The sequence below is a fragment of the Henckelia pumila genome, chromosome 4 (assembly GCF_033568475.1).
Source record: "Henckelia pumila isolate YLH828 chromosome 4, ASM3356847v2, whole genome shotgun sequence".
Taxonomy (NCBI): domain Eukaryota; kingdom Viridiplantae; phylum Streptophyta; class Magnoliopsida; order Lamiales; family Gesneriaceae; genus Henckelia; species Henckelia pumila.
The window spans coordinates 132,850,147-132,865,134 of record NC_133123.1 but is presented as its reverse complement, the minus strand read 5'-3'; the positions used below and the strand labels follow the sequence as shown (position 1 = coordinate 132,865,134).

The 14,988-nt window shown below is 34.1% G+C and overlaps 3 protein-coding genes and 1 pseudogene across 6 annotated transcripts; 3 read left to right on the top strand and 1 right to left on the bottom strand.

The window, feature by feature from the left end:
- Window positions 1-904: 904 nt before the first annotated feature.
- LOC140864914 (vacuolar protein sorting-associated protein 60.2-like) lies at window positions 905-4,802 on the top strand (annotated as a pseudogene).
- A 178-nt stretch (window positions 4,803-4,980) lies between these two features.
- LOC140861777 (mavicyanin-like) lies at window positions 4,981-5,598 on the bottom strand. The gene is made up of 2 exons (XM_073264786.1): window positions 5,424-5,598; window positions 4,981-5,273 (listed from the first exon to the last, which is right to left on the bottom strand). Exons 1-2 carry the CDS (start codon window positions 5,596-5,598, stop codon window positions 4,981-4,983), a joined length of 468 nt encoding a protein of 155 aa, XP_073120887.1.
- Window positions 5,599-7,860: 2,262 nt separating this feature from the next.
- LOC140867515 (uncharacterized) lies at window positions 7,861-9,116 on the top strand. The gene has a single exon (XM_073272590.1). It carries the CDS (start codon window positions 7,928-7,930, stop codon window positions 9,044-9,046), a length of 1,119 nt encoding a protein of 372 aa, XP_073128691.1. The 5' UTR covers window positions 7,861-7,927; the 3' UTR covers window positions 9,047-9,116.
- Window positions 9,117-9,631: 515 nt separating this feature from the next.
- LOC140864177 (uncharacterized) lies at window positions 9,632-14,981 on the top strand. Of its 4 annotated transcripts, none has more exons than XM_073268146.1 (10): window positions 9,632-9,834; window positions 10,018-10,159; window positions 11,077-11,137; window positions 11,281-11,413; window positions 11,686-11,809; window positions 11,974-12,030; window positions 12,174-12,270; window positions 12,484-12,691; window positions 13,435-13,495; window positions 14,267-14,981. In XM_073268146.1, exons 1-10 carry the CDS (start codon window positions 9,743-9,745, stop codon window positions 14,330-14,332), a joined length of 1,041 nt encoding a protein of 346 aa, XP_073124247.1. In that variant the 5' UTR covers window positions 9,632-9,742; the 3' UTR covers window positions 14,333-14,981. The 4 variants fall into 4 exon arrangements, with proteins under 4 accessions (XP_073124247.1, XP_073124248.1, XP_073124249.1 ...); XM_073268147.1 differs by having other exon boundaries at window positions 10,021-10,159; window positions 14,267-14,979; XM_073268148.1 differs by having other exon boundaries at window positions 9,728-9,842; window positions 10,006-10,159; window positions 14,267-14,980.
- The last annotated feature ends 7 nt before the right edge of the window (window positions 14,982-14,988 follow it).

Here is a 14,988-nt window from a genome sequence, read left to right as displayed (position 1 = left end):
ATTTGTTTTCATAACATAAATAAATATTTATGTGATTTTTAAAAAAAATCGAAGAGTGGATAAGTTATAATAGTTATAGGTGAACTAGGAGTGCAAACAAATCGAATCGAGCTGAATAATGGTAAAATTTTAAGGCTCGAATTTGGCTCGATAAGAGTATATTCGAGTTCGAGTTTGGCTAGAAACATTCGAACCTATTCGTGAACTATTGCTCGGATGTTATGGTTCGAAAAACTCAAAAGGTTTGAAAAATGTATATATATATTTATTATATAATTATATTATATTAATTAAATATAAGACTCGCGAACTATCGAACAAAATAATTTTGGCTCGAACTCGGTTCGAAAAAATGTTCGAACATGTTCGAATTCGGCCTGAGTTGATAAGCTCGAATACGAATCAAATATTTATCGAGGGAACTCGTAAAGCTCACGAACCGGTTCGGTTCATTTTCAACCTCGTGAACACAAGGTTTACTGACACATATTTTTATTATATTTTTTATCAAAAAAAAAAAAATCAAAACTTTTATTTTTAGAGGGATACTTTTGATACATAAAAAGTTAGATTTGAATCAAAATTAATTACTTTGGACTCATCAACCTTATTAATTAATTATATGTGTGTAATTTTGCCGTGCCAACATAAATATGCAAATGTAGTAATTAGTTTTCCCATCGTTGTCAAATAATGTCATTAAAGTTATCATAATATAGTTGTCGTCAGTAATAAAGAAATTACGATATTAGTCAGGTATATTTATATCTTAACGATTTTTGGTAATTTATGTGGTCAAATTTCAAATATGATAATTTATATCTTAACTTCAATCATAAATAATCTAATTTCATTTCCGATGTAATTTTGCACGACTGAAATCTTTTACTTAAAAAGAAAAAAATCATCTCCTTTTATCGGGGTGCGAATCACCGGATCCAATTTAAAGTAAGTCCGATCCGCGTTCGGAAGAAATAAAAAGTATTCGACTAAAATTGGAGATGTTCCCATTTCCCTCTCAGCTCAAATTTGCGAGCTCTCTGCGTTGATTTCCTTTGAAATTTGTTTGTAATTCATTCACGCTTAGAGCGAGAAGATGAGGCGAGCTTTTGGTGCGAAGAAAGATAAAGAACCAAACCCATCACTTCAAGAATCCTCCGACCGGGTATGTAATAAGTAGTTTTAAGTAATTCTGAATTCAATTTTGCTCAAGGATCCACTGATTGATGTGGATATCTTTTTTATGTGACGATCTCTGTTCTTGCATTATCATTGTGGTATCAGAATTACTGATTTGCTGGTTTAAGTTCAGTTTTAGGTCCCAGTCACAAGTGAAATGTTTGCGCATTGTGAACGCGTGTTTCTCTTTTGTAGACTTGCCATTTCTATATTTCTCTACCGTTCCCTTGTTTATCCTTTAATTTGTAATCATTTCCTCGCATGTGGCTTTCACTGGTTCACTGATAAAATTGCGCCTTCATTATTTTTCTTCTGTCTCTATTCTGAATCTTGTCATAACTGGTTGAGTTTTTTTTTTAGTTGTACATTATCGATGTTTGATATTAAGATTCCTGACATTTTAAAAAATTCCATTTACCTATCTGAATCAACTTTGTTGCTCCTGAACTTTCTTCAGAATCTTTATGGTGTTTATATGGCATGTGTTCATCAATCATGCATGCTGGTGGAAGTCCTTAGTCTTCTATGCTTCTCCGAAACATTTATGTTTCCATGTTCATTTCCAATTTGTGTGATTTTGTTGTGTAGTTTTGTACTTGATCATCCTTGCAGCATCAGTAATTACTCCGTTGGATCATTAAACATCTGCTCATGATTGTTTTTAACTTCAGATAAATAAAAGAGGTGAAACCATTGACGAGAAGATAAAGAAACTTGATGCTGAACTTGCTAGATACAAAGATCAGATCAAGAAAACCCGACCAGGTCCAGCACAAGAAGCCATCAAAGCTAGAGCCATGAGGGTTCTCAAGCAAAAGAGAGTGTGAGTTATTTCCTCTATGTGATTGTTTATTATTTTACATTGCTACTTTGTACATTTGGTTATCCAATTATTCTTCTTGCTAATGGTTTGGATGTGTAATGTTCATGTTGTACATGAGGTGAAATCTGGGAATTCTTTAAAAAATTTGACCGGGGAGCGTTGGGTTTCATTGGATTTGATTGTTATATGTTGGTAGCTTTGATTTTAAAAAATTGGAAGTGGGCTCCAGTCCAAAGTTATCTGCATCGATGATTAGAAATCCAGCTCAGATTTCAACCATTGGTTTTGTCACCCACTCTGTTGCGCTGTTTTATTTTGACTCAAAACTTCTCTAGTAGACACAACCCTTTATTTATCTGCCTCGATGCTTAGAAATCCATGCAAACCGTTGGTTCCATCACCCAGTCTTCCCTGTTTTAGTTTGGTTCAAAACAGCTCTAAATAGCACAACCCTTCATTTGGCTTTACGAACTGTTTGAGCCAGCAGCCAGCTGATGTGAACTATGGGGTCGGAAAGCAGTTTGTGGCAGTGTGCAATAGCAAGGAAGTTAATATACACTAGAACAGTTTTCAAAAAGAAAAAGAATAACATCCACTAGAACACGCCTTAAATACAATACCTAAATTGCAACATACAAATAAGGTCAGGTTGGTCAGGTCACTCACATTTTGATAAATTAACAGTTTTTTGAAATATATTCGAACAGGCATGAAGGTCAACGCGATATGCTATACAATCAGACATTCAACCTAGATCAAGTTGCCTTTGCTGCGGATGGAATCAAAGATGCCCAACAAACAGTACGTTTTAGTGATCTTCCATTTGCTATCTTCTCCATAGTCCATAATGACTCAATGTCAAAATGCACATTCAGTTTATTCCCCATTTTCATCGTTTTCCGTCCATTCAATTCTCAGATATGTATTTTGCAAAAGTCGAATGACATAGATATCTGTATTATCGATTGTGTTGTTTATGTATACACAGCCTTGATCAAGAGATCTTCTGCATGATATTGACCTTCTATCGACTTATTTTATGGTTTAGAACGGTTCTTTGTTTTGATCTGAAGCAAATTTTTTTCTATATGTTTATTTTACTCAATGTGTTTAGTCCATCAATTCTAGAGCTTTGTGATGAATGCATTATAGAACAATTTATGATCCTGTCATAGAGTATCATTTTTCTAGATTCATCAAATTCACAGAACAATGTCTTTTCCTTGTTAGTTCCCCACAGGGAAAGGTTCAAGACTTGTGAGGTGGAGCTTATTCTCTAACGTGATTGGAAACTGCTGCCTACCTCCTTAGAGGTAGGGCGATTACCCTTTTTTCATGAAGAAGGAGACTCCTGTTGTGATATTTTGTGACCAATCCTGCACTAATATTCTGGTATGCTATTAATATTATGTGCCTATCAAAGTTGCAAATGTTTTCCTGGTTGGCACTTTTAGTAACTCAGATACATCTGTTTATCACTTGTGGTATTTATACTAATTATATCATATGTTCTCAAGATGTCTGCTTTGGAATCGACGAATAAAGAGCTCATAGGAATGATGAAGAGTGAAAATTCAAGATATAGATGTTTGTACCTCATTCCTAACACCTTTCTCTTTTAACCAAAGGATTCTTTTGTTCGATATTTTTCTTATATTTCCTAGTGGAATTTGATTGTTTGTAGAACTTACAAGATGAAATGTTGAACCTCATGGATGTGAGTAATGAAATCCAAAAGTTTCTTGATAGAAGCTATAATGTAACTGATCACATTGATAAGGATGAACTCTTGTGTGGTAAGATTGAATCTGACCTCCCTTTATTAATCGAAATCAAGAGACTTTTAATATTATAATGGAAGGTGTTGATTGCGTTGATGAAATACTAAAATTGAACTTCTGCATAAATAATGAGAATATGAAAATTTAAGTTGCTTATTAACCTACCCATCTTCAAATTGTCATCCAGGGTTTCACTCATGTTGTGATAAATTCTTATCTTTCTTCTTTGAATCAACATTTTTTTATGTGGTTACTCAGAGCTTGGTGCTCTAGAAGCAATCATGGGTTTTGAAACTGAAAGCAATGGAGTCCCTGCATATCTTCAACCTGACATGGAAGTGGAACTTGATTTGCCATCAGCACCAATGGGCAAAGCAAATGTGCAGGTAACCTTTATCATCTTTTTTCTTTTTTATCTGTCCATCTGAAAAGATCTTCACTATGTGCGAGAGATAATTGGAATACAACCTTATCTATATATATGGTTAATTATCTGCCTTTGAGTAACCCGGTCTACTGTTTTTGGATTATATCAAAGATTGAGTTTTGGACACAAGGAATAACAGTTGTAAAATTTGTGATATACTCTAGATCATTGATTTTAAATAAGAACCAAGTTTAATTGTAATGCGCCGTTGTACACTAGCGACACCTCCTGCAGTGTATATCATTCAAAAAATACATCAAGATGGTGTCTGAAACAGAAATACGAAGGGAGATGACAGTATGTCGGTTTATACTTGATTCTAAATTTTATGCACCAATTCTTGTTTTTGTATATTTTGTTATGGCCATCTCTATCTTATCCTTTAGAGTTAAAGATACTTTTCTGCTTGACAGGCTGTGGATGAACTAGGATTACCTTCTGTTCCCCAAGCATCACTCCGAGGATAGAGATCGAGTTGCAGACATATGTTAAATATCGAATGTAATATTTGGCTTGTCCCTATATCGGCATTCCCCTATTATCTTGGTTGTTTGACACAATTACTGAGTGGCAGTTTTATAATAAAAATACATTGTTGACATCTCTGCGGAGTGATTATTGTTCTTGTTTTTGGTACGTGAACTTATTGGGGGTTTTAATCGCATTGGTTTATCTCTGTGCGTCGAGTACTAAACGCAATGCATCCAAATACACAGCAATCTATTTCAGCGTTACATAAAAAATTCAGCGACAGTTTGCTTGCACTGAATCTAGTGAACAGTAGGTGATTGAGGAGAATATGGACTATTGGCTGAGGTAGAGGGAGATGGGCTCGTACTTGGTGCCATGTTTATGGCCTTTTCTTCAACTATAACACAAACTTTTTGCCCCAATCTGCAGTAGTTTGAAACATTACATATAAAGTAAAACACCCCCTTTTCAGTAAGATCGATTGCCGCTGGACCATCAACGAATGCCTTGTAGGGTTGATTCGTCCAGCAACTGTCATATTCCCCTCTCGACACTTGAATCACATCGTAGAACCCCGAATCGAAGTCGAAATCTGTATGCAATTTAAAATGAGATGTCTCAAATTCCCATTTTTACCAAAGAAGAATGCTACAATCTTATTGAAACAAGAATACTCAGTGAAATGTAAAACTTTTTTTTTTCGTCGTAACAAAAATAAAGCGCAAGAAAAATCAAGAATTACACAATGTGTCGCCAATGTGAAAGGAATGAGATGAGGACCAATTGGCATAGAAGTCATTTGCAGGCGGGATGGACCAAATTGAATCTCCAACCATGTGTTGCAAACTATACGAACCATCCTTCAACACAAGCAAAAGTACTGTGACTGTAAGTAAAATCCCACTTTGTTTTGCCATTTTTTTACTTTTTATTTATGGTTGGAAGAAGAAGAAGAGGAGTAGATTTTATAGATGGCAGTTATAAGTTTGTAGGATTAATGGTTGAGGAGAAATCTCATATATATTCATTCTTTTTATGAATGGGTTTGAGGCCCATTTTTTGGGTGCATGAAACCCACGTCTGCTCAACGCAAGACCATTGTTTCCTCGTCCCATTAATCCAGAGCTTTTGAAAACAAATACCATGTACAAAAATACCACTCCCCCTCCGTTCCATTTTCTTTTTTTCAGTCTAATTTTCATATAGTTTTTGTTTTTAATTTATCTTTATTAAATTAATATCGATAAAATTATTTATACTAATTTTTTTTATTATCATATCTATCATACACGTGGCTAAAATATTTTACCTTCCATCTTAAGGCTCAATCCAACCCTTTTAGCTTTTAGAGTCGATGGAGACTTTGAATCATTTTTCTACTAAATTGAATATAATTAGACTTAATTGACTGTACAAGTCCCTTATCTTTATGGAGTTAATTGACTGCACAACACATCCTATATAAATATTTATAAATTATATTTATAAATAAATAATAAGCTAGTGTCTAGGAATTAATTATGGAAAGCTGTATATTTTGAATGAAAAATTCAATGTTTATTATATGAAAATAAGAGAGGAAAAAACTAATATTTTAGCCTCAAGATGAAGGGTAAATTAATCAAGTGATGTGTAAAAAAACATCAAATATCATAAACACTTGCATTTATCACGCGTGAGTTCACAACATTGATTATAGGGGGTTATGAGCAAAATATTTAAAAATTCAAGGATATATTAGCCTATTAATTTTTCATAGGGGATTTTGTAACAATTAAAAATTTCACAAGGGACCGAATGCAATTAGCTCTGCTTTTTTACTATTGAGTTATTATATGCCTTCAATTTTCTCTTCTATCTCTTCTATTATATTAAGAGCCCGTTTGGTTTGAGTAGAGAATTAAGAAAAAAAAAATTTATTTAAAAAATGATTTTATTAACTCAAATGTGTTTGGATGAATTTTAAGTGCTTTTAAAAGCAATTATTTAAACCAAAATAAGTGTTTTTTTTAAAAGCCCATATTTATAGGTTTTCAAATACTTTTTTAAAACTCAACTTTAAAAAATTTCTTTCAATATATTTATCCAAACACAAAATTATTTCAGCTTTTACTTTAAAAAATGCTTTTAAAAGCCAACTTAAAAAAATACTTATTTTTTAAAAACTCTATTGAAAGCAAACGGTCTCTAAGTGTGAGACTACATCAAATTGATATGTTGATGTTGTCTCTTTGTTTTTAATTTTTTTAACAATGATTTAATATTTTATTTTCTACAATTATTTAATAAAAAAACAGACAATGCAAACGTATACGCAAAAACGAAACGTACAAATACGCAACGCGTGCAATTCGGCATTTAAATATCAATCGCATATGAAAATTTAAATAAATCAGATTTTGTTCGATATTGAATAGAGAATTTTTATTTAGTCCTTTATATGTTCATTTCTTTGCGATTCAAAATCTAATATTATCAAATTTTAATCTTAATCTTGTATTTTTCAAATTTCAAAAATTTTAACTCGATGATGACGATACATCATGTTAACCGTACATTATAAAAAAAAGATTAAAAAAATTATGAACTAAAGTCTAAAGTTAACAAAAAATATCAAAATCACAAAGAAAGAAATATACGTGACTATAACAATTTTCTCATTAAAATTGAAAATAGCAATTGTCCCATAATTTAATGAAGTATGAAGCGCAAGCTAACAAATAAACCACTGTTATTATAAGGTAGATAATCATTTATTATTAGAGGTTGCAAATACTATTTAAATTATATCAGGTTTTTTTTAATATCATTTACACTCTATTTTTTATTATTTGCACTTCACTTATGAGTAAATTGGACACATATTTTATACATAAAGTGAAGTGTAAATAACACAATATGAAAGGTAAATATCAACTCCCATTTCCAAATTGTGGTCTAATAAATATGAGACAATCATGAAAGTTTGACCTTAAAAACAAAAGAAGGAAAAGAAAAAGTTTGGTTACTGGTAAACCAGCTCAATGCGCCGTCTCACACCGAATCATTTTCAAATAAAAAAGGAAGCACAAGCACAAATCTTACTAGCCGTTAACACCTGCCACCCACCAAAATTTTGTTTTTTTTAAATCTTCAAACCTGTAAAATCCATTTCAAAATCTTGATTGGATCCTGTTTCTCATTAGCTCAGAAACTTGGATCCCACCTCAGAATTCTCCTATCTGAATCAGTAAAGGTGAAAAGAAAATGAAAGGAGTGAAAGGGAAGCTGATGAAGAAGTTTCAGACAATCAAAGCAATTGGGTACTTGAAAACTGAAAGAATCCTTCAGGTAAATGTGTTAGATTACGGTTTTTATTCATCGAATTTGATTACGGGTTTGCCTTCGGTGGCCATTCAGAATGAACCTGCACACCAGCTATTTGATGACAAGTTTCAAGTTCAAGAACCTGATATCGTTGATGTATCAGAGCTGATGAAAGACCTTGATGATCAAGAATTAGAATTTGCAGGTGATAGTGATGATAAAGAAAATATCCGGCCGGAAGTGAAGGATAAAAACCAAAATGAATCGAAAGAAAATTCGAGGTTAATCAATACTTGGAGGTCTAAAGATGCGATCTTGGAAGGTAATGAACTCCGGGAAGTGGAGAGGGAAATAGTCCCTTTATCAGAGATTGATGTGTCGTCTTTCAGGCCGCCGGATATGGATTCGAGGACCCTTTTCGATCCCAAACTTCTTGCAGCTTTTGAGCAGGCGGTTATGGAAGTTAAGGCCCGAGAGGCGGAGAGGAGATCAAGAAACATGGTGAAAATCTTCCAAGAAAATGATGGTATTGAACAACCCCCGATAAAATCCCGAAAATTGGAGGAAACCACTGATCCCCTACATGAATTTGAAGAGAAATGCCCGCCAGGGGGGAGTGAGACAGTTGTTCTTTACACGACCGGCCTAAGAGGGATACGAAAAACATTCGAGGACTGCCATAAGATCAGATCTTTGTTAGAAAATCTAAGAATCTTGTTCTTCGAGAGAGACATATCGATGCATTCGGAGTTCAAGGAAGAGCTGTGGGTGATTTTGGGTGCTAAAGAAGTTCCCCCAAGATTGTTTATAAAGGGTAGATACATAGGAGGAGCTGAAGAAGTGTTATCATTGCATGAATTGGGTAAACTTAGGCCACTTTTCGAAGGGATTCCAATTGATAGCAGAGAAGGGCCGTGTGAAGGGTGTGGTGGGATAAGGTTCATTGTGTGTTTTAATTGCAATGGCAGCCATAAAATAATTGTCGAAGGAGGTTTTGAGGCAATAATTTGCTCAGAATGTAATGAAAATGGGGTGATTATATGCCCATTTTGCTGTTGAATCATTGTTCAAAATGTTGTTAATGTGTGTAGTGTAGGGATATGATATATTCTTTCATTTGTTAATAAGAGAGAGGATAGTGTGAGTGAAATGGGAGAATTGGACTTCCATTGTTGTGTAATATGTACTTTTTTTAGTTGTCGAAAATATTTATTAAACTTCTGTCATTCATTTTGTATAACATGTTATAATTTTATACTTGTTTACATAAATAGATTGTTGTTTCCGATGTAACTTCAATCTAAAATAAAAGTTTATTTAAATACATTTTATAACTCGTTTTTTATTTGATTTTATACATAAAAAAATATTATTTTTTATATTAAAATATTTATTTTTCATTGTATTTATCACTCGAATCGATTGCTCACACGACACCTATTCTTTAAAAGTATAGTGGTGAATTGTTATTAAAATTAAAATTATAGTGACGACATATACAAATTATTTTGAATAAGTATCTTTTTTTTTTCTCTCCGAAATATATAATTTAATTTTCTTATTACACTGTCGTCATCTTTAAATATATAAATTTATGTAATTGGACAAGCCGAAATCTTTATAGGGTAAATGGACAACCCGAAATCTTTATCGGGTCGGTTCAACCCAAACCCGCCCATGAAGGAAGAAGAGGAATAGCCATGGCTGCAAAATGACCGACAAATATCATCCACAGTTCTTCTTCCTTGCTCTCTCATGAGAAATCTGCTTCGCACTTCAATTCGTCCGATTTACTCCGCACCAATTTTCAATCCGCTGCCTCGATTAATTCCTACCTCCAAATTCAGGTGCACCAGTTTTGTAATCCACATTATATGCATCACTTGAAAAATGCATGGAATTCACACAAATTTTTACGGCATATATTTGATATACATTGCTGCGAATTTATTCTCTCGCTTGTTCCATCAGCGGGTTGTCGTTATTTTGGTGATTTGATACACTGCATGACAGAATAGAGTGTGATGCAGCAGATACACCAAGAGTGGGAAACATCAAGGTGAAATCATGGAGCATGTTGTGTTTGATGGCGCTGAAGTAATGGTGGGTGACCCTCAGTTTCTTCAGAGAAAAATGTCCGCCGTTCGATTTGAGGGTCCCGCTAAGCTTCAGGTTTTGTTTTTGGTCCCTTAAATTTTAATTAGTTGTTTTGCAGATTTATGTTATAAAATTGCTGCTTGAGCTAGATTATGAAGCTCATAGGTTGCATTTTCTTGTTACTGATTAGTTATGCTGATGATTTTGGTTCTTCTTTTAGACGTGATACTTCAACCACTACCTACATTACATGGCTATAATTAGATGAGCCAGGGTTGAGAGTTTGTGAGGGACGAAATATATTTATTGTCGTGATGGCATTTTTAGAACAATTATACATGAAAGTTCAAATTTTTCCGTACGAGATGATGAGAGGGAGATATATTGATTTGTTAATATGATTTGCATATGCTGTCTAAGAGTCCAAGTCAGGATTCCAGCTTTTTTCTAGGGTGTGAAGCACCAACCACATGAATGGCACTTCGATTTCGATATGAAAAGTTTTTATATTGTTTTCCCCCCAAAAGACTCGATTATGATTTAATTCATGTTGACTAGTCTGAGCTACCTAATGTCTGAACCCTAACTTGATGTCCATGAAGTGTTGCATTCAAAAAAATTTCATATTTTTCAACTGAAAAGTTTGGTGTCACCCACTTGTAAATTGTTTTTATGAAAATTCGATCATCTTGGAACTAACTTACACGAATGCCTTACAGTTTCAATAGTATGTAGTGTGAGAGAATCTGCATCAGCCATGTTTGAGAGTGTGTTTTATGCCCACTCTCAGACATACAAAAATCTTTGGAAATGTGTCAATCTCGATGATCTTGTCTTGTGGCCTTGCATTGTTTAAACAGCCCATTTTAATTGTTTTCAAATCGATTTTTCCAATTCATGGTTTGTCTGCGTGGTTGCCAATTTAAGTTTTTGATAGTTTTCTTTTTGGTCATGTATGTATTTGTCACTTGTATTATATTTCAATATAATAGGTTATTGCAGATTTTGATGCTACTCTAACAAAATACAGAATCCATGGACAGCGGGGGCAAAGTATGCATCTTCCAGTTTTTGGTCCAATTTCCTTCTTTATTGAATTCTGATGGAGACATTAGTGCAGCTATAAATATGAAACACTAGTGAAACAGTTTCATCTTTTCTTTCAGTTATTGAATTGTTGAGCTTAAATTGTGTAGGTAGTCATGGAATTTTGCAGCAGGGGAATCCTGAATACGATCTTAAGAGGCAAAAATTATATGATTATTATCATCCTTTAGAAATTGACCCGACAATTCCACTTGATGAGAAAGCCAAACTCATGGAAGAGTGGTACGAGAGTTTCCTTATTTGAAATTCATACGGGATCTCAGCCAGATCCCTATTACAACATTGCTGAAGTTATAGTGTTATATTCTATAAAAGAATATGCTAAATCCCTATTACAATATGCATAAATTTGCGTGTTATCTTTTATAGAAGATTACAGTTTCTTCGATTTGACCCTTTGACCGATTTTCTTGCTGTCAAATACTAGTTTCAGAATTTTTGGTTTAAAAAATGCTTGGAATTTGGTAGCGTAAGTGTTTAACTCTATTTATTAGGTGGGAGAAAACCCACGGTCTTCTTATTGAGGGAGGACTTACTTATGATGCAATAAGGAGCTCTGTGGCTAATTCCAAGATTGCTTTCAGGGATGGTGTTGTTGAACTTTTTGAACTTTTGGAGGTAAATATTAATGGTTACCTACTTACCACCCGGGCTTCTCCTTTTCCATGTAATAAAAGCAGAGTTTTTAATTAAATGGGTTGCGTAAATATGTTGTGATGATGGTGGCAGAGCAACCAAAATTCATGCAAATACTAACTGACGTCAATAAGTGTTTCTTGCAGAAGAGCAATGTTCCTGTCCTTATATTTTCTGCTGGCCTTGCGGATATAATTGAAGAGGTTGGTTATCTGAATTGTGGTTGTTTTTTATGATTCTGAATTTATGTTGAGTTATATACTAGTCTTTTGTGAAGTTATATGCCTTGGAGAATTGGAGGTAGAACATTTCTATTTGGGGCTTATGTTTGGTGGCTTCTTACCAGGTGCTGAGACAGAAACTTCATAGGTCGTTTGATAATGTTAAAATTGTGTCCAACCGAATGGTTTTTGATCAGAGTGGCAATCTTGTGTCATTTAAAGGTATTATTCTTGTTTTCACTAGAAGTATCAACTGAAGTAGTTTGTGCTGCCTTGAATATCTGTGATGAATTTTCTAATACTATAGTAGTGTCGTGTTTGGAGGTTTGTTGAATGAAAAATCATTGAAAGTCGGTGAATCTGAATGTACCCATTTAAAACCCTTCTTCCTCGCTTAGAAAATATATCACCAAGGATAATCCATTTTGGTTGCAGGGAAAACAATTCATGTACTGAATAAGAATGAGCATGCGATTAATATGGCTGGACCTGTCCATGACCAACTAGGTGATCCGAATGGAATGACGAATGATGCATCCTCTATGAAATTTAGAACGAACGTGCTACTTCTGGGTGATCACATTGGAGATTTGGGAATGTCAGATGGATTGAACTACAATACAAGAATATCTGTGGGATTCCTGTGAGTATCAAGTTTTCCTTGAAAATTCCATGGGTATATTGCATCTTAAATTTGATTTTGCTTAGCAGGGAAATGTGTTATGAGCTTGGCACCAGTGCGTTCAATTTTTGTTCTTATTAAGCTTTTTGTTTAACTTATTAATATCTTTTTTATTTTGGCAATTAATATCTTTTTAACAGAAGTGAAATGTCCATATGGGCGAAATTATTGACAAAATCATATGTAGATAAGTCAAGTTTCTGAATGATCTCATTTTTCATCTTAAACTTCTTCACTTGGACCTTATAATAAAGACTCTAGATATGTTTTTGTAATCAGTGATTCTGTATATTATTGAGTGATTAGGATTTGTTGTAAAGGTGGAAAAAATATGGGATTTCTTCCCTGGACTTATGCAGTTTGATTTTTATTGATCATCTGATAATATTTTTAATCCATCTAGGGATAATTCGTAAGTATCGTATCAGTATAATTGCAACCTAGTCAGTATGATAGAATTTAGCATACCCCTATAGAGTTGCAAGAAGTTGATTTCCTCACAAAGGTATTGCATAAGTTGTATTCAAGTCCAATATATTGCCAACGATGCTCCGGTATCAGTTGTTTTTAATGAGGAATTCCTGTTATTTTAACTTATTTTCTGTCATTTGTTATTTTTAGTAATGAAAGATATGCAACTGCAATTCTGAGATGCATTCTTCAAATTATTTTAGACGCATGACCTTATCAAATACTTGTTGCAGCAATGACAACATTGAGGGTTCTCGTGATACCTACCGTGAATCATTTGATGTGGTGTATATGGTGAGTACAAAGCTTCTAATGCCCCTTTATCCCTTATCTGAAACAGATATTTACAGAATGGTTATCCCTACCACAACGATGAAAAAAACTGATGTTTCATCGCATTGAAAAAGGGTGGCTGCTGTTCCCATTGCTCGGAAATATTCATATTTCAGCTTAATTGATATCGATTATTTTCACTAGAGACAAGTGCACATGTTGAGCTTGTCTCCTTGGATTTCACATTTCAAATGTCAGAATCAAGCTCATGCATCTTATCCATGTGCTGGTGTGATCTGTGAATTGAAAAAAATCTGCTATTTCACAAGAAATAATAAAAGAAGAATAATTCACCTTATCCTTCTGCCATGGGCTTGAGCTCTTTTTGTTTAATGCAGTTAACTTATCATAATCTCAAAGCCACGAAAGAGTCCATCTGTGGGATGTCTTTATTCTACACCAGATGCATTCATTATATTTTATCTTGTGAGTTCTGTGTTCGAAGTCATATGAAGAAATAGTTATCAACGCACTTGGTGTCTCTGAGGAAAACGATTCCTGGTAAAAAGATTAGAGGCGTTAATGGTGTGATTTACTCACCACTCAAGCACATGAGGCATTCATATCTTTTGCTATTTTAACACGTGGCAAGCATTTAAGTACGTGAGACTCGTGTGATTTTTGAGTCATCACAAAGGAAGATTATGCAGCGTAGCTACTGATTTGAAATTATGCACTTGATTATAGTTAATTAAAAAGATTTTTCAATTTCTAGAGTGGTTTGTCGTGCAGAATGATGCACCAATGTGGGGAGTTGTGAAGCTTGCCTCTCAGCTTTGTTCACCTGCAAGTGAGTGATTGAAAGTTACGGGTCCCTTGCAAAATAACATGGTTCGAGTTGTTCCTTGTTTCCAAGGTGGAATGACAAACCGAGCTTTGCTTGCCCAGAGAACGAGTATTGTGCTAGCTATTTTGGTCGATGGCTTCTCGTCTTCAGTACTGATTTTTGGGTTCAGCTCTATATTTGCTTTACCAGATATTCATACTGATAAAGTTGGCTCAGTTAAGGATTCAATATGCCACAGATAATTATTTCACAACTTAGATCTTAGATGCAGTCATCATCTTTCTGTCATATGATTTTGAGGCCTCGTTTAATCGAGTTGGATTTTGAAAGATTTACAGCACGTCTCTTTTACCTTCTTGTTCATTTTAATTGTGTCATAAAGTGTAGGAAATTTTGCAGCTCTATCCTTTTTCTTTTGAGCATATCAAAATTTTCGCTTACTAGGTGTTGCTTTGGACGAAAAATTCTGTATGAAAGGACTCGAGATGAGTATCCTGGTACAAGGTTCACTGACCAAGAAAATGGAGTTCTGGAGCTCGAATAACTTGAAATTACTCGCGAAAGTTACTACTCTTAAAAGTTTATTTTAGTAATTATTTTAGTTACTACCTTTATTTACTATTTATTTTTAATACAGTTTGACCTTTTATTTAATGGAGTTCGCTGG